General features: G+C 33.1%; 1 protein-coding gene across 7 annotated transcripts in view; it reads right to left on the bottom strand.

The window, feature by feature from the left end:
• Positions 1–20,118, bottom strand: part of LOC115874773 (E3 ubiquitin-protein ligase Nedd-4) — a 46,501-nt gene that overhangs the window by 25,251 nt on the left and 1,132 nt on the right. The window contains exons 1-10 of one of the 7 annotated variants that reach the window (XM_030890046.1): positions 18,918–19,101; positions 18,615–18,694; positions 18,472–18,553; positions 18,373–18,411; positions 18,150–18,310; positions 11,153–11,309; positions 3,984–4,123; positions 3,560–3,686; positions 2,855–3,166; positions 754–881 (exon numbers count right to left, since the gene is read on the bottom strand). In XM_030890046.1, coding sequence (XP_030745906.1) covers positions 754–881; positions 2,855–3,166; positions 3,560–3,686; positions 3,984–4,123; positions 11,153–11,309; positions 18,150–18,310; positions 18,373–18,411; positions 18,472–18,553; positions 18,615–18,694; positions 18,918–18,971 — 1,280 coding nt within the window. In that variant the 5' untranslated portion in view covers positions 18,972–19,101. Of the gene's footprint in view, positions 1–753; positions 882–2,854; positions 3,167–3,559; positions 3,687–3,983; positions 4,124–11,152; positions 11,310–18,149; positions 18,311–18,372; positions 18,414–18,471; positions 18,554–18,614; positions 18,695–18,799; positions 18,889–18,917; positions 19,102–20,118 lie in introns of those variants that run through there. The other 6 variants (XM_030890047.1, XM_030890048.1, XM_030890043.1 and 3 more) reach the window with 6 other exon arrangements.

The raw sequence follows: 20,118 nt of genomic DNA, 5'->3' as shown, positions 1-20,118 counted from the left end.
ACTTTAGTTTTTTTGCTATATATATAGAGGAGTTCCACACAGGTGTAAGCATGCCAAAAGCTCTTTGTGCCTTCAAAATCATTTCCTCTATATCTTTCTCTGTGCCCCCATCGCTGTGAACCATACTTCCCAGATACTGAAAATCATCAACTCTCTCGATGGCTCGGTTGGAGAGGTATAGATCTTGATTGTTGGGAGTATTTGACCTCATTTCTTTGGTTTTCGCCACGTTGATTTGAAGACCGACATTATTAACTTCCTCTTGGAGTCTAAGAAGTTTTTGAGACATATCCGAATGTGAATGGGAAAAGATGCATAGATCGTCTGCGTAATCCAGGTCTTCTAGCCTGCTTAAGAGTCCCCATTGTAACCAATCGATAAAGATGAGTAAAAAAAATTGTTAAAAAAACCTAACCTAACCAAACCAAACAAAAAAAGAAAAATATTTCTTCGTCTGTTTATTTTCTTCGTATATTTAAAATTAATATACAACGCGCCAAACGTAGCTCTCTTTTAGGTTATGCAAGGAAATATACCACCTGACACAAGTATATAATAATTGATGCAAAGAAGGTTGATAAGTTGATTTGTATGCCCCTATCTACCCATGTTTATAGTATTATGCATGTTGTTTCCATCGCTCTCTTAAGAAGAGCTATAACTACATGAAACTATATATGATATACAGGTAATATTTCTTATACAAAGACATAATATATTCAAACACATTTTTGATAGTAGTAAAAAGCTTACTTTTGTACACTCCAGCCTGGAGGTAAATCATCCCCTACAATAGTCAGATCAACTTGTGACGTATTATTGCTACCCGACACAGGGGAATCTCTTCTTGACGAATTATTGCTATCCACGTTGTCAAAACTCTGCAATAAATGCCAACATTATTAAATTACTACTTTGTCAATTATATCTGGAAACAAAAAATACAAAATAAAATGCACAAAAGCTGAAAATATTAAAAGAAAACGCAAAAAGATCAATCTATTCACGCGATTAGTATAGTATTAAACTAATCTTGAACAAACTTATTTGCATTTTCTTAATAACAAATAGTGAAAGAGTGCAGTACCAGAAAGATTAAGTACTAGCGCACAACAAAGAAAACATAAGCGTAGATTGTTACGACCTCATAGTGGCGGTAAAAAGCTCTTAGATTTGATAATAATTTCAACTAAAATTCTTGTGTAACATAAACAATAAATTTTATAAATAATACAACGTAACTTTTGAGCTATCGGATAAAACATGATGAAATAAAAATATTTACAAAATGATCTTCAAATAATTTGGTACTAGATGTGCCATTAATTGGATACACATTAATAGTGTATATATCTAAAATCTATCAAACCAGAGAAAAGGCGATTTCAAGAATGATACCTAAAAATTAACAAAAAAAAACAATTTCGTGTGGGTTAATATGTATCGGGCATGCGTCGCCCGTTGTTGTTTTTATGCAATTTTATTGGTTTGTTTAAAAAATATCAGATCATACTTCAACATGATTGAAGCGACGGATCGATGGAGGATGTATATGACCAATGCATAAAAACTCACCTTTACGTTTGACTTAAAATGGCAGACAACTATCACTGTCATACATTCCCTCATTGGGTACAATAATAGTACTATCCCTATTTTCACAAAATCTACACGACAATTATATCAAGTTAGACCAACCAAGAGGCAATAAGCTCATCAATACTCTAATCAATTTTATTGTATTATTAAAACAACATATTAAGTTAAAACAGTAAAAATTAGTATATGTAGTGGCTTTTCAAATAAATTGATTTAATATGGCAAATCCTAAAATTGAATTAATGAAAATATAGGAGCTGCACAGGATACATTGATAAATTCAAACTGTTGACTTTGCATGCAACTAGGGTCTTCAAACAGGACCAGGGCCCGAATTCTTGAACTTTGACATAAAAACGTTACGCTTTCAAAGCGGTAAGCGAAAGTATTCGATTGGCAGAACGCCAAGCAGTCGACTATGGTATTCTCGTTGCCGTGCAAATCGTTTTCTGGATACGCGTTGAGCACATATTAGCAGCATCGCAATTTCTCAGGTATCTAATAGTTAAATGTGGATAAAACGCTAAACGATGAAAAATATCTGAATTTTATAACCGATTGTTGAGTTATGTCAATCTATTTTTCTATGGATATGTCATTATTTTTATTATACGAGGGAAATGTTGAAGACCCTTCTCAGTATTTTCGATGTTTTGAAAAATATGCTGCCAAGTCGTAAATTCTCAATTACTTATTGAGGAATTTATAGAAGAAGAAATAGTTTTCACTAGAGAGCAAGAGAACGCGCAAAATCACATTTTTTTCTGTTTTTACTCACAGTTCGACAAGCAAAATGATCCTTAGGTAGCCGTTTTCAAATGGCTTAGCACAATGGGTAAAAATGCTAAGCACGTCAGATGAGAATACCCATATCGGTAGTAAAATGCGCTCTAACCAAAAATTAACGTCATATACGCTGAGCATCTAAAAGCGCTTAGCGTTTTCTAAGATAAAGAATTCGGGCCCGGTATATTAAAAACCCAATATAGCAGTGAAATTCGATGAGAAAAAAAAACAATGAGTTTGAAGCGAGTTAGAATGACTTCACAGAATATGCAATCAACAATTAATATAGTCCTGATAATGTCAATTCAGAAACTGACATTCTAACAAATATCCTTCATTTCAATTATTACTTGGAAATAAATAAATTTAAAAATACTTTTTTTCTGTGACAACAATAACATAAAAGCAATGCCGGCGCCCTCCACCGCCACCGAGATCAGCTGTATCTTTCCAGTCAGTTCCCGTTTACCGTGTTGCCGCTGCGTACCGCCCTGGCTGGTACCACGCACACTTCCACCGAGCTCCTCCTACTGTCACCTCCTTCGCTCTCTGCCGAACCATCGTAATCCGAATCTGCGACTGCGCCTGCCGGGTTCGCTAGGTCCGAACCCGCGTCGCTTATCTGCGAGTTCCTGTTGTCGGTAGCACCATTAGTTATGGTTAGTGGCGCCTCTAAGTGCGTTTGGAGGTTTCTAGGCCATACTGTGTCCAAGGATGAGTCTTCCGTTGAAATAACGTCTGGGTGCTGTGATGGTGGCTGTTCTTCATCATCTTCGGGTTGCTGTGAGAATTTGGGGGGCAGGGTTGGTAAAGGGAAGTAAATAGAAAGGAAACATAAAAAACGAGATAGAAATATTTTTTATGTTTAACCAATGGAACATATAAACAGTGTCCTATATTTTTAAGTAAATTCTTGTAATAATATATTTATGTGTACAATTAAAATATTTTATTCAAGACTTTTTAAATAAAATAAGATATATTTTTTAGTTAATTATGGTTTAAGTTTTACTAGATACTAATACTTAAACCTGGTAGTATCATTACATATTTTTATGTCTAAATAAAATTTAATGGGTAAACCTATTCATATTAATTCGCAGAACAAATTTTAAGAAAGAAAATGCGATAGTAAAATAAAGATTTTGGAATATAAAAAAGTAACGATACTGACCTGATTGTTAATAGATACATCTCCTCTGCTACCATTGCTTTGTTCTTCAGCACTTATATGATATCTTCTTTCAAAAACTTGTCTATCTTCACCTCGAGTGACTTCCTCAGTTTCAGGAGTATTACTTCTATAATAACACATATTTCAAATATAGTTCGCCTATTTGTTAATAAACGTTAAATAAAGTTAATAAACATAACAAGAGAAAAAAAAACATTTTTTATTTTTACGAAAGATTAAAATATTTTATTTGTTGCATTAAACCTTATTTAATTTTGCTCCTATGCCAGTATCTTTTTTAGTGACTACATTCATTTTATAGACTTGCAACGATTTAATATAGTCTGTCTAATAAAAATAAAAAAATATTTAATAATGAATTTAACAAGATATTATGTATTGAAATTTTGCCCAAAACACTTACGTTAATGTTGGTCTCTCCCACTGTGTAGTTCTCGCCAAATGATTCACAAAATACGTTCTGCCATTGGCATCTTGCCGCTCTTCCCAGCCATGTGGTAAAGGAGTTTGAGTCTCAGCAAGTGAAGAATTCACCAAAACTGGCTATAAAAAAAAACACCTATATAAATAAGTGCCTTTATGATTAGGAGTACAGGGTGTCCCATTTTAGTTGAAATCATACGATATCTCCGTTATTAGTGAAGATAGAAGGGTGCGGTTTGCACATACCTGTCCCACATTTTGGTCAAACGGAAGATGCCGCGAACAAAATTTTCATAGCCCCCTTCGATTCTGAGTTACAGTCTTTTTGAAAATTTTGCAATTTGGGACGCCCCCTGTATCTCTGTTATTGTTAAAAAGAGTTATTGAGAAAGTGAAAATTGTTTATCGTAGAACTTTTTATGGTAGAATACAGTGGCATAGTCTGTTATTCTACAAAAAGAATATTTTTAAAGATACGAACTAAAGTTATAATATTTATGTTTTCTTAAATCGAACACCCAGTATATTTATAAATTAGATGATCTGGTTTGGTTTGGTTTGCAATAAGCTTCTCAAAAATACATATCACTCTATATTTATTTTCACTATTTACTGTCATGTTTAAAAGTTTTTTTAAAAGATCATATTTATAAGTAGACCATGATTGATAATAAAAGAAACCAAAGAATTATTAAAAGTATACTGCTATCTGTTGTTATATTTTGGGAGCCACTAATAAATTCTTTATATGTTAGGGAAACTTAACTCTCTACTAACTCTCTACTACTTTTAGCTAATTTACATGAAATATGCTTTGAGCAAGATGGGGCTCTCCCTCACAATATTGAAAATATTAGAATATTGTTAAATTATTATTTCTCAAATCAATGAATTGGAACCAATGCAATGCAATGGACGCATATGTTGTCCTTCGTCATTTCCGGATTTGCCCGTTCTCGATTTCCGATTTTGGGGATTTTTGAAATATGAAATATATCGTGGCAACTACAACAATGTCGAACACCAATCTGAAAAATGTTTTAATAATACAAGCATAGATATTTGCAAACCCATATCGTTATAATAAATTTCGTTATAAAAAAAGAAAAATATATTCAGAGATTCAATAGTAACAGTTCAGTAAATCTTAATGTGTATGACTATTTTAGTAATACCATTTTGATATTTTTGTTATTTATCACGGCCTATTAATAAGAAAATGATATATTTAGTTCATATTTTCAAAAATATTTTTTTTATAGAAAAACAGACTACACCACTGTATTGTACGTAAAAAGTTCTCCAAGAATCAGTTTTTATCTGCTCTACCGGGTGCGTCTCAAAAGTGGCTCTCCCCTATAACTTTTTTATTTTTTTAGATAAAAAACGTGATTTGGTATGTTAGTATATGACATAAATTAGGATTGATTGGTGTATTCAATTGTTTTTGGTCACTTCCTGTTACACCGGAAATGACTACAACTTTTCATTTTTAAATGGCCCCCTCGGTATTTTTTTACTTTATTCGATAGAAAATGACATTCTGAATAGAATGACATATCAGATGTTACCTTTTGACATTCTCGCTTAATAAAAAATTGTATTTTAAAATTCAATCTAGAGTGCCATGGCTATGTTAAAAACACTAATTCTTTATCAAGGAGCCTTGGAAAAATAGATTTGATCGTCTAATGTTTTTAGTGTCTTGTCCTGGCCAGTTAGAAAATGTTCAAATCGTATTTTTAATCATATCTCAATTTTTTCAAATGGAACGAGGGTGGGTCATTAGCATATTTGGAAAAAGCATTTTTTTACGAATAATTTGATACCAATAATACCAAATTTTCGTTACGAACCGCAAGTTATAATTTCAAATAAACCATTTGCGAAAATGTCCAAAGTTGACATATGATATGTCATCCTATTCAGAGTGACATTTTCTATCTAATAAAGTAAAAAAATACAGGGGGTGCCATTTAAAAATCAAAAGTTGTAGTCATTTCCGGTGAAACCGGAAGTGACCGAAAACAATTGAATACATCAATCAATCCTAATTTATGTCATATATTAACACACCATCTCGTTTTTTTAACTAAAAAAATAAAAAAGTTATAGGGGTGAGCCAGTTTTGAGACGCACCCGGTATATCATTCACAATAACGAAGATACGGAGGCTGTCCTAAATTACAAAATTTTCGAAAAGACTCTGAAAATTTTGTTTACAGCATCTACCGTTTGGCAAAAAAGTGGGACAGGTTTGTGCAAACCACACCCTTCTATCTTCATAAAAATCATAACTTGGTGCATTTCAGTTGATTTTAAAAATTTCGACAGCAGCGCTCGGTATGGCAGAAATCCGAACTTTCCGGCTCTGTATTTCACGCAGCCGATTATAGTTTATGTTGATCGCATTGAAATAATATTAAAATTGTGGCTTTGTCATAACATATTTAAGTATTTTAGTATTTACTAGTGCAATTATTGAAACTATAAAAGTCTCAGTTACAAAGTTTGTGTGATGTACGCTGTTTCGAGTAGTAAAAATTTAGTGAAAAAGAACGCAAACTGGGCGACGCTAGAGATAAGCAAAACTGCAATTGTCATTTATAAATCGCTGTGACTGTAACCTGCGATTGCGATTATTAAATTGGTACGCTGCGCGCTGTAAAGATAATATATAACAAAATATAGTAAATAAAAATGGCTGAACAAAGTATCAAATATTAACAGACGTTCCTTACTAATTCCTTACCATAATCTGTCTTCTAGTTAATAAATAATAAAATAGATAATTTTTAATTTGAATCTACAAAACTGTGCTTATGAATAATTTTGTAATTAAATTCAAATGTTGCTATTAATTCATCTATTCTACAGGGTGCTACAGATTCGGGATACGAGTATTGCTATCTCGGTAACCGTAATAGATACAAACATGGTTAAATTGGGGAAAGTTGCGCTTCGGGATGTTCACCAAGATGTCATCAAAAAAGTTTTAAAAATATCAATGATTGCTGAGTTTTTTGAAAAAAGCTGATTTTTTTGAAAATCAATTTTATTTTTTCCTGTCGTTACTTTTTAGAAAATCAAAAAACTAATTGCACATTCTCGTAGCCGTTTTATTAAGCCTATCTGATAGTATTTTTCGATTTTCAAATTAGCTTATAATTTGTGAGATACAGAGGCCAGCTAATTTTTTTTAATACGGACCTGCATTTTTTATTTTAGGTTTTGAAAGAACTCGGTCTCCTGAGTACAATGATATGCCAGACTTTATAACCTAACTTTTGTTGTACCCTAACAACAACAAAACTATTTAATTATTATTTAAATAATTTCAAGTCCAACCTGGTTTTTTAAATTATTTAATCTGATTATATTCATCGCAACAATATTGATCAGCGGTAATTAACACTGAATAAGGAAAATCGAGCCAATAGATGGTATCTGATATGTTTCGGTTAATTTCCCCTGACTATTAACTTTGGCAATGACAAAATTATAGTTTGTAAACCTTTGATCGTTATCTGTTCGGTTTTAATTTAAAAATAGATGCAATCTTTCTTAAATTACTCAAAATCGGCTGGGCCAAAATTGTCCAAATTTGGCATATGTATCAAAAAAAATCAAGAGGGTAGCCAATATTTGAACAGTTCAAAATTTTGCCTGGAATTTCCTATGTTTCCCAGTAGCGTAATTACTATCTGTACTATTGTGCAGAGCCAACCTGCTCTATACGCCGGTAGACTTTGTAATGGAGGACTACGCGTTTTTAAATATTTCTAACTATACTAATGTACAGCGCAAGCAAGCTCTGTATCGCAGTATTGTTAGTAAATGTGTAAGTAGCCGTGTTTAAAAGCTTCTAAACATACTATATTTACGCTACGCGCGCTAGGCCAAGATAAAAACTTTTATTTACTTTTGTACTGTCAATTTATTTATCATTTCATTGTTGACTTAACACATTGACTAGTTTTAAAACAGTTTAACATTTTTATTTTACACATTATTATTAACAAGAAAAGCTTGTAAAAGGCGAGTGTACAAAAAAATAATAATATTAATGTGATTTTGCATTATTTCTATTTGCAGATACAGCATCTGCTAATGATCTTCCATGTTTACGTTTTCTAACAGTCCTTTCATTCTTGGCAGGCCTTCCAGCTTGTATTCTTCTAGACCCAGATGTCAATCCAGGCCTTTCAGCTCTTCGGCTTATTGACGTAGGTTGCACTTTTATTGTCTTCAGTCTACGAATGTTCTTCATTTTTGCAAATAAAGTCATGACATCGGCAGGTGTTTTAATCCTCTCTAATGAGTTATTTAAACGTATTATCATATTCGTTGCTTCCGGTGTGTTTTCGTTTTTCATTATTTGAACTATTTTCAAGAGATTAGCGCTTAATGTTTGCATAGCCATTTCTCGTTTGATATCGATCCCCTGCGTTACAGGCAAGGAAGATGTCTGTAAGGGAATAGCATTTGATGATGGAACTTCATCTATTCCAAAGTGAAATCTGGCGTTGTCTTGACTGAAACTTGACATTTCATTGTCAGGAGAAGAAGTTTCCATCATGTTCTCGAAAAATGCTGTATTTATATCAATATTCTCTCCCTGCAAAATCTTTTCTGTCATCTGATGAAAGTTTTGGAATATTATAGTTGCTTAAAACATGATAAGTTTCTTCGAACAGTGCAGCGCGTGAGAAAAAACAAATCGCGAATATGATCTGCGCTCGAGTATATTTAGGCGTAAGTAGACACGGCTAATTACACATTTACTAACAATACTGCGATGCAGAGCTTGCTTGTGCTGTACATCAGTATAGTTAGAAATATTTAAAAACGCGTAGTCCTCCATTACACAGTCCACCGGTGTATAGAGCAGGTTGGTTCTGCACAATTAGTACAGATAGTAATTACGCTTCTCGGTATGTTACGGTTAAAATCCGATATTCGGTTAATATCGACATTACCCGGTTAATCTCGAGAATAACACAAAACAAAACAACCAAAAACAAAACCAAACCCAAACATTAACCTGTTAATGTCGACATTAACCGGACATCGGACTTTAACCATGACATATATTATATATTATGCTGCAAACTACACATAAGCATACTTTCAACCACTTCATAAGTATGACAGGGCTCGGATTGCGATTGAGTTGCTAGACAATGCGAATTGTAACTGTGAATGTGATTTTGTCGATGCCGCGCCGCGTGTTGGGAGCTGCTGTGTTGTTGGAATCGCAGTGTTGAGAGCTGCGATCGCAACTCGCAATTGTGAATGAGGGCGCGCGGCGTCCGGCGTGTCGATGCCGGTGCGATCGAAAATCGCTGCGTCGGAACTCGCACTGACAAATCCCAACTGAAGTAATATTGGTTGCCTGAAAATCGAAAGTCGGCAGATAGATGTTTTAAATTTGCAATCGCAACTCGAAGTTTACTATGAAAAAGGATCGCAGGTTGCTATTGCAAATTTACAAGCGCTGCGATTGAATCGCAGTTTGCGAATTTCTGCTCATCTCTAGGCAACGCGTTATTTTGTGACAATTTCAAATAATAAAGTTAATAAAACACTTTAAATTAGATAATAAAATTGCCGAAAAATGTCAATATTAAAAGGAGAGCATAATTGCGTGATTTTTGGGTACAATATCACTCAATGCAACTCTCCCGGAACACCATTTTACAACTTCTCGGCTTTATCACGCCGGCGCCGATTCTTTTTAATCTACTGTTTAATTTTTTATGGGCGTATTCTAAAATTATAATTATGAACCTTTAAAATTTTCTGTTACAGTCCAAATAGTCCTAGTTATGTCCCAACTAGCAAAACCGGTACATAAAACTATGATCGCTACCGTAGTTGAAACAGCCGGAGTGTTATTATTAATATAAAAAGTTTTATTAGCTTGAGTAATAAATTATAATACACGTTAGACCTTCTGAAGATATTAAAAGATTTACATTTTTAATTTTTGTTAGACAATTTTCACAAATTGCAATTACTAATACTTTTCAAATAATATTATGAAAAAAATGTTCGTGTACTCGCCATTTAAACCCGTGTATTTGTATAGTCGGCTGTTACGGTATTAAGGCCGACGCTTACTAGACGGAAGCGCACGGTAGCGCGCCAAATGGAATTTTTATAATACATAGTTTTAAATCGTTTCGCTGCCGACCGCTGCGTTTCCGCCAAGTGAGCGCGCTCCCATTTAAAACTATGTATTATAAAAATTACCTTTTCGCCGCGCTGTCTTGCGCTCCGTCGCGCTTCCGTCTAGTGAGCATCAACCTTTAGGCGCGATTCTCGAATGTAATACTACAAGATGTTTCGGGATTACCGAATAATACTTTTACCTGACACGAAATGCGTTACCCGGCAACACTACAACTCTGAAGGAGGAGTAGTGTTGCCGGTATCGCATTGAGTGTCAGGCAAAAGTATTAGGTAATCCCGAAACATCGAGTTGTATTCAAAAGATTATACAACGAAATAAAGCCATTTTGTAATAAGAATTGACGGGATATTTTGTGGAACTGACAGAAATGACTTCTGAATTAATATTTCAAAAAATGACAATTACAAATCACTTAAGTGATTATCACTTATTAATCACATATAGAAAAAATTGGCGCCGGAAGGCACATATAGCCGCCCATACTAAAATATGTTAATACAAAGTTGGTAGGCAGTTCTTTTAGTTTTAAAGTAAAGGAATTTTTCCAATTTTTTTTATCTCAAAAACTGCGACTTTGACTGATTTTGATGTTATTACAAATTTTCTTACTAATATTATTCCCAATCTTAAATTGAAAACCGCGTTTCGCTAGCTACTGTAATTTTGGAGTTACGATTTTTTTAAATTTTTAAGGTCAGGTCATTTATGACCCAAATAACTAATTTTGAGTGAAATTAAAAAAACTTTTTTTTTGCCGATATTAATAGCCTACCAGCTAAAAATATACAGAGTTGTATAATCATTATAACGTCCCGCCACCGTCACCACCGTAAAAACTGTAAATTTTGCTGAAAATATTTCACAATGTCCTGGGAACTCTATGGTTTCGTAGAAGCACGGGAGCTCTACGACTGATTAACCACAACAAAAATATTCTAAAACACTGGATTTACCTGAGCTGCTGATTCTTCTCTGCCTTCTCCAACGATCTCCCACTCATTAGTATTAATGGGCTCCTCAGGTGCCGCAACTGGGGCATCCTCACCATCATACAAGTATGCGTGGTAAATCTCTAAGTGGCCCCTGACGCGTGATTTCACACTGAAACCGCTACGATGCATCAACATCACACCAGGGCAGGTAAGAGAGCATGCAAAGAGAAAAGTAAAAAAAGCACGGGACCCGTGATAGTAAATCATGGTGAAAAAATTAAATAATAGTAGAAGCCAAGAATATAGTCTGTCTAGCAAGAGAATATCTGATTTCAACAGACGTCATCCAATAATGACTGAAAAAATTTAGTTTTGAATTAAAAGGAACTCCAACAACTGGCATTCTGAACTATTCTTTGTGTAGACAGATTATAAAGGGATTTTAGCTATATACACTATAGGTAAGACAATGTAGTATTTAACAAAAATAAAGCTTTTTCGCTAAGCGGTCCGCAAAATTGTATTTATCTCATATTTACAATCATGAAACTAAATCTTGTTATATTAAATTAAATAATATATATTATGTGTTTATGTAAATAACTCAATGTTTGTGTATTATTGTTTCATAATTCTGCACAAGTTATTGTACTGTATGATCGAAAAAAAACGGCGTCAGCGATGGCTTTGAAATGAAAATCGCTGTCATTTGTTGTCGACCTGCAGGTTAAATGGAATAGCATCTCTGCTAGACTTCGCCTGCTGTCGAACGGCAATTGTTGGGAAATGTTATCGATTTTTTTTATTACTTATGTATTTATTCTTTTCTACCTTTGAATAAGAAGACTAAGGAAGGAGCATATCAAAAATCTTAGGTACACCGCGATGGGCCTCAAATATGGCCGACTTAAATTCCGGTTTATCAGTGTCGTTCTAATTTTATTTAAAAAATGTAAAACTATGATGTAGGGTAGACGTGGAGTAGACTAAATAATTTGTTGTTGATTTTACGTTGTGAATAAATGTTGGTAGTTATTAAAATTGTTATAAAAATATATAATTCTAATAAAAATAGATAAGTTATAATAAGTATTTATTAACACAAACATCCGATACGCTACTGAAGCGGGTAAGTCAAATTAACGTATCTAAATTCTTTGACATCTAATCTTTGACAAGTAATAAATAAAAGCTAAAATGCAAGAAAAATATATAATTTAGTTAATTTAAGTGAATTTCATAAATGATCGGTTTACTACATGTATGTATATTATATAGTCACTTACTAGCGAAAAGTTGTTCCATTATTTCACTCAATTTTTGCCGAGATCTACCGCACACTAGAGACCTGCACGGGCCGGTTTTTTGTAGCCCGACCCGACCCGGCCCGAGAAGAGAAGTAGGTTTTGTAAGCCCGGCCCGGTTTGTGGAAAGTTAAAACTTAAACTATTCCGGCCCGGCCTGAACCATTAAAATAAAATGATCAAAATAAAATTACAAAATCCTTTCAATTACAATTATTCCAAGTAGTTCTTTGTCGATTCCAGACAATCTATCAATTTCACATAAACATAGCCTAAAAATACCTGTTATAATAGAGGGTGTCTCAAAAACATGTACAGAATCAAAGTTGTATTTTTTTAAAGTGCGGAACCGGCCCGGCCCGAGGCCCGACCCCTATTGAGAGTGCGAAACCGGCCTGGCCCGAGGCCCGGTTTCGGGCCGGGCCGGGCCTGAGGCCCGTTCGGTCTACCCGGCCCGTGCAGATCTCTACCGCACACTACACAACCAACTATTTTAGAGTTTTTTTCGATAAATCGCGATAGTGTCACTGTTAATTTAAGTTCTGCCACAATTTCCATCTAGATATACTACCAAATCCACAAAATTTCAAATCAAATTCAAATGAATCGTCAAACAGAACTGTCAAGGATCCCCACCCTAGAGAGCTTTTATGGTGCCTTTTCCGCCCACCATGCATGAATACATGGATAGCATTATGCTCCTTCCTTAGTCTTCTTATTCAAAGTTTTCTACTGAATAAAGTCCTTTATTATTATTATGTTCTTGAATCTCGGGCTTTCCGGTATTTAACGTAGTCGCGGACTTAAGTCTATTATTATTATTATGTTCTTGAATCTCCGGCTTTCCGGTATTTAACGTTGTCGCGGACTTAAGTCAAACGTCAACGCTTTTTACTGTGTATTTAAGACTTGTCGTGTAATATTACATGTGTGGAGGATAACTGTTTTTTGAATGGGTATATAAAGTTTTGGTGCAAGTTCAAGGCCTTTCAGACTATCATGTAATGATTTTGGGATCAATCCTGTTGATGACACTATTATTGGTATAATTTTTACAATGTCCTGGTGCCACATCTGCCTTATTTCTTCTGCTAGGGGTATATATTTTTTAATTTTTTCAGTGTGTTTCTTCTTGACATTTTGTGAATTTGGTATGGATATCTCTATTAAGTATGTCGTTTTGGTTGGTTTGTGGATGTCTGGTTTGTTGTGTGGTGTGGTTTTGTCTGTGATTATATCCCGGTTCCAGTAGAGCTTGGCTGTCTTATTTTTTAGAACGTTAGCTGCTTGATATTTGTAGTATGGTGTATGGTAGCAGATGAGTGAATATTTCTTTGCTATTTCTTGATGGATTATTCTGCAAACATCGTCGTGTCTTTGGGTATATTGTCTGGAAGCAAGTATAGGGCATCCCCCGGTTATGTGTTCTATTGTTTCGGTTTGTGTGTGACATAGTCTGCATTTGTCTGTAGGTGTTTTGGGGTCTTTGATTATGTATTTCTGGTAATTACGTGTGGCGATGATCTGGTCCTGGATTGCTATTATGAAACCCTCGGTTTCTCCAAACAGGTTACCATGAGTAAGCTATGCATTGGATGCTGCTATGTCAATGTGTGGTTGTGTTAGTTGGTTTGCATGTTTTCCATGTAGGGCTTTGGATTTCCATTTTTCAATTTTAGTCTTTGTTGTTGTAATTGCATCAACTGGTATGAATGCTTCATTGTTGAATTGTAACGGTGTACCTGATGTTGTTAGGTTAACAATGCTTCGGTGTAGTGGGCTGGTAACTGCTTTCTCTCTGAAATATTCTCTGAGTGTGTGTATTTGCTTGTAGTTCATGTTCTTTAGATCCATGAATCCCCTTCCTCCTTCTTTTCTTTTTAGTGTAAATCTTTCTGTTGCCGCGTGTATATGGTGTATTCGGTACTTGTTACATGTTGTTCTTGTTAACCTGTTTAGTTCTTCTAATTCTGTGTCACTCCATTTTATAACGCCAAATGAATACGTCAGGACGGACGCTGCATAGGTATTTATTGCTTTCACTTTGTTTCGACCGGACAGTTCTGTTTTGAGTATTGTTTTATTCTGTTTTTGTATTTGCTTTTTAGTTGCTGTTTTATGTTGGCATGCTCTAATCCTGTTTTTTGTAGGTATCCGAGGTATTTGTATGTCTCATCCATTTCCATATTCTGTATGATATTTGAGTCTTGTAGAATGTATTCTTCCTGTATCGAGTGTTTTCCATTTATAATGCTGTTTATTTTACATTTATCTGTTCCTAGTTTCATTTGGATGTCTTCACTGTATGTTTCTGTAATATTGAGAAGGTTGTTGAGTTGTTTTCTGGTTGCTGCATAAAGCTTTAGGTCATCCATATATAGCTGGTGCGAGATGGTAGATGGATGTGTGAGTGAGGATATTTTATAAGCATCTTGGGGCGTTTTGTTGAGTAGGTTCGATAGGGGGTTGAGCGCAATACAGAACCAGAGTGCACTGAGGGAGTCACCCTGAAAAATTCCTCTATTAATTTGAATTGGTTCTGTGTGGATGAGTTGTTTTTTCATTTTGATGTTTAGGGTAGTTTTCCATGTTGCCATGATTCTCTGCAGAAGTTGTATGATTTGAGGGTGGATTTTGTATATTTGTAGAACTTGTATGAGCCAGGAGTGTGGGACGGTGTCGAAAGCTTTCTGATAATCTATGTATGCAAAATGTAGAGACTTACGTTTTAATTTGGCTTGAGTGTGTATTTCTGCATCTATCACCAGTTGCTCCTTGCAGCCCCTAGATCCCTGACAGCATCCTTTCTGCTCTTCTGATATGATGTTATTATTCTGCAGGTGAGTGTTGATCTTTGTTGTTATTATTGCCGTTAGTAATTTATAGGTTCTTGATAAACATGTTATAGGGCGGTACTTAGATGGGTTTGCAGTGTCCATGCCTTTGGGTTTAAGGTAGGTAACTCCCTGAGTTAAAAAAGAGGGGATGGCTTCCGTTCCTTGTACAAAATTTTGAAATATATTCGTTAGTGGTTTGTGAATGCTTGTGAATGATTTTAGCCAGTAGTTCTGTATTTTGTCGTCTCCAGGTGCTTTCCAGTTGTGTGTCTTGGATATGGCAGGTGATCGTTACATTTGGCATGGCTGTTGTATTTATCTGCTTGTTTTCTTCTTCTGTTATCCATTGAGCTTCTCTGTTGTGTTCTACTGCTTGTGACCAGATATTTTCCCAGAAGTTTTTTACTTCTGTAATTGATGGTGGATTGTTTATTTGCTGTTCCGTTCTTTCGAGAGATCTGTAGAACCTTTTTTCATTTGTGTTAAAAAGTTTGTTTTCTTGTTTTCTTTGGTGGCTCTTCTTGTATCATTTTAGTCTTTTTGCTTGTGCCTGTAGTTGTTGTTTTTTAGTATCTAATATTTCTACTACTGATTCTTCTGAGCTGATATCTGGTATATATTATTATTATTATTATTATTACTTTATATGTAAATTTATATGGGAAATGTCATCAATTATCATTTCCCAGCCAACTGGACGTCGTTTTTATTTCGATCATACAGTAGTATCTCCTAAAGCAGTTGTCAAAAGCAAAACAATATACAGAGAAGTAGCCAATCAAATGTTTCCCTACATAAATATTTTAAGAAATAGATGCTATTGTTAGAAGTATAGCAAAAAATGATTTTTTTTAACATCTAAACTACTCAACCTTATACATATGAAATACTGCAATATCCATATAACATAAGATATACAGGATAACGCACCTCATTCGCCTCGGTTGATTATACGAAAACGAAAGGATGTAGAAACAAAATATTTTATGGGTATATGTGGGGAGGTAATGTGCACATTTTAAAATTATTTTGAAATATACAGGATGTGTCAGAACTAAGATCCATACCAAAGTTATATTTTTTTCTTATGGAACACCCGGTATTTTATTTCATTTTGGATTCTAGGACATAAAATAAGGCATTTATTATAAGGGTTGGTAAATATGTCTAAAAGCTTTGGTTTTTGAGATATTTAAAGATATTTAGATATGCATGCTATAATAAAAAAGCTTGTTAACACCCTGTACATTACTTTTCTCAGAATTAATTCTTGTGCTGACATTTAAGCCAGAGAAATAAACTTTTTTTTTAATTTGATTGCTTCCTTAAATGTTTACAGGAGTATCATAAACTGCTGGTCTATTTTAAATATTTATTTTACATAAAAAGTTCGTTATTTCAAATCCAACACTCTGTTTTTTTTAAATAAGTCGAAACAATTTAAATACTCTGTCAAACTATATTAGGGTTTGCTATACCTATCTGGCTCAGATTTTGAATAAAAAGCAATTTTTCAATAATTTGTTTATTGACTTTATTTAAATTTATAACAGTTTACTTTTATTTAATTTGCCTACAATAGTTTAATAAGCAAGTATTTGTTATTTTATAAAGAAAAATGAAGCAGTATCTGCTGGCGGAAGGAATGGATATGTTACTAGTGATTTTATTTTGTGAAGAAAATTGCTTGTTGACCTGAAGGGTTTATCCTCAAAGATATCAAAATAGGAATTGTCTTGATAAGCGCTCCTTTGAAAAACTACTTTTCCTATTTCGCAGAGCTGGTAGTGAAGTTCATAAAAAACATATTAGGCAGAAACCTGTGTTGGAAGTGAAAAAAAATGAATTTACCTTAATTGGCTCTTTTATAGAAAATTCAATTATCTGCTATAAATCATAATATAAATAAAGGAACTACTTCTTCGCTTTTCTTGATAAAATAATAAATACTTATTTATTAAACTACTGTAGATCTTATAAATAAAAGCTGCTATGAACTTAAATAAAGTCCATAAACTAATTTCGATTTTGAAAATAGGTACCGTATGATCGAATAAAAACGGCGTCAGCGATGGCTATGAAATGAAGATCACTGTAATTTTATATGTAAAATTATATGGGAAATGTCATGTCATCGATTGTCATTTCCAAGCCAACTAGACGCCATTTTTTTTTGATCATACGGTATTAACTGTCGCTAGAAAATTGCCATGGCGACACCAGCCATCTTGATTGCCATTTTATTGAAAAATCGCCTTTTATTCAGTATCTGAGCCAGATAGGTATGGGAAACCCTAATATAGTTTAAAAGAGCATTTAAATCTGCTTTGATTATTTTAAAAAATACAGAGTCTTACATTTGAAATAACGAACTTTTTATGTAAAATAGATATTTAAAATAGACCAGTGGTTTTTGATACCTCGGTATAAATTTAAGAAAGCAATCATATTTTTTACAAAGTTTATTTCTCTGGCCTAAAAGTCAGCACAAGAATTAATTCTGAAAAGTAATGTACAGGGTGTTAACAACCTTTTTTATTATAGCATGCATATTTTATATTTAAATAACTTTAAACACATATCTCAAAAACCAAACCTTTTAGACATATTAAATCCTTATAATAAATGCCTTATTTTATGTCCTAGAATCCAAAAATGAAATAAAATACCGGGTGTTCCATAAGAAAACATATAATTTTGGTATGGATATTAGTTCCGACACACCCTGTCCATTTCAAAATAATTTTAAATCATGCACATTGCCTTCCCACATATACCCATAAAATATTTTCTTTCCGATTTTGTATAATCAATGAGGTGCGCCACCCTGTATATTAATACTGCAATATTGCTAATAAAATATACACACATAATTACCTTCTAGGCAGTAACAGATATTTTACTGGTGGTATTACACGGCCCTCTTGTTCTTTGGGTAAATTCACTAAAGGCAAGTCAACCATACCCAAAAAATCATCTCTCGTCAGCCTATTTTCATCAAACACTTGAAATATTAGCTTATGTTCAGTTGGTTTAACCTGAATTTAGTAATTTTATCAATAAATAACTAGGAAAATTTCATAAATCGAGATTTCCTTACCCTAAATATGAATTCTTCATTCCATTCAGGATTCAATGTCTAAAAAATAAAGTCTTGTTAATTTCAATCAAAATGAATACAAATTAAGCAAAGGTACACCTTTTTTTTGGTCCGAGTTAGTACTGAATCAATCACTTCGTCTCCATTAATTGGTAATAAATCAATTCGAACATAAGGATCACTAAAATCCATAAAATAAATGTCATACTTTGAAAGAATTAATTAGTTTTAAATTGTTGTACCTAGCACCAAATATGTCCTTTTTCATCAGACTTCTGCCTTTGATTACCTTAATATGAAGTTTACTGGTTTGTTCTTCACTCTGGAATTAAAGAAATATATTTATTGTGTTTAGTATATTTTATTTGTAAATTATATTTCCTGAAAATGATTTCAATTTTCTAGCACTACTTCTCTAGGTACATACTTATACATTACACTATTGACAAAATCATTAATTTAGATACGTTAATTAAGAATGAACCTGATTCAACTCACTCAGGAATGCAATGACACTAAAAACATTTAAATTGTTTATTACTTACAAATCCATCGTCGCCTACTTGGGGTATATATCCGAAAACATGATCAGTAGCCATTAAAAATTATTTGCACGCTAATTTACTTTAATCGGGCATGAAAAAAATATATACAAAACAAAACTCTTATTTGGATTTTTCAGAACAACACAAACTTAACTTGCCCTATCTTTTTAAACGTCACATTAGACTGTGCCTAACGTCATTTCAAAGTAAAGGGTTAAAAGAATCATATGACCTACTGTTGTTCACAACACAGTGGTGTAGTCTTTTCGTATTTTAGTTAATGAATATTTAATATTAATGATAGAAAAGCAAAAAAATGGATACGCTTCTAGGGAAAAACAACCCAAAAGACTAAAATAATTCAACGATTAATAAAGGCATTATTGTTTCATTACTTTTAATTTTATTTTCTCAAGGTTTAGCGAATTTTTGCCAGTCAGGCTTGTTCATAACAAAAAAAGTTTCAAATAGCTTGCATAAAAAAGTAGAGGAAATCGATGACGCGTTAAACTACTGAATGAAATGTTATTTAATATCACAAAAAATAATTTACATAAATAACTAAAATTATTACAAAAGAAAAATGTAGGAATTGATTTTTTTTCAATAATTTCATTTATTTGTTGTATGTCATTATTGCTAAATATCAGATAATAATTATGACTAATTGCCACCCATACATCTACTGTATGATCGAAAAAAAAAACGGAGTCCAGTTGACTGGGAAATGACAATCAATGATATTTCTCTATAAATTTACATATAAAATGACAGCGATCTTCATTTCATAGCCATCGCTGCCGCCGTTTTTTTTTAGATCGTACGGTATATATATATATATATATATATATATATATATATATATATATATATATATATATATATATATATATATATATATATATATATATATATATATATATATATATATATATATATATATATATATATATATATATATATATATATATTTCTATTATCTCAGATTGTTTTTATGTAAAATTACATTTCTAAAAAAATACTAATTATATATTAAATATTAATAATACCTATATAATAACTATAAAATATATAATTATGGATTATTATTATTATTATTATATATATTTAAAGACTTTACATATAAGTAGTGGTAAAAAAATAATAAAACAAACTATATTGTGTTATGAAACAATAACTTCACTTTTCACTTTATAAAATT

This window comes from Sitophilus oryzae, unplaced genomic scaffold (assembly GCF_002938485.1).
Source record: "Sitophilus oryzae breed Bouriz unplaced genomic scaffold, Soryzae_2.0 scaffold_1297_pilon_pilon, whole genome shotgun sequence".
NCBI lineage: Eukaryota > Metazoa > Arthropoda > Insecta > Coleoptera > Curculionidae > Sitophilus > Sitophilus oryzae.
Note: the sequence above shows the minus strand (reverse complement) of the source record. Positions and strands in the feature narration are given on the sequence as shown.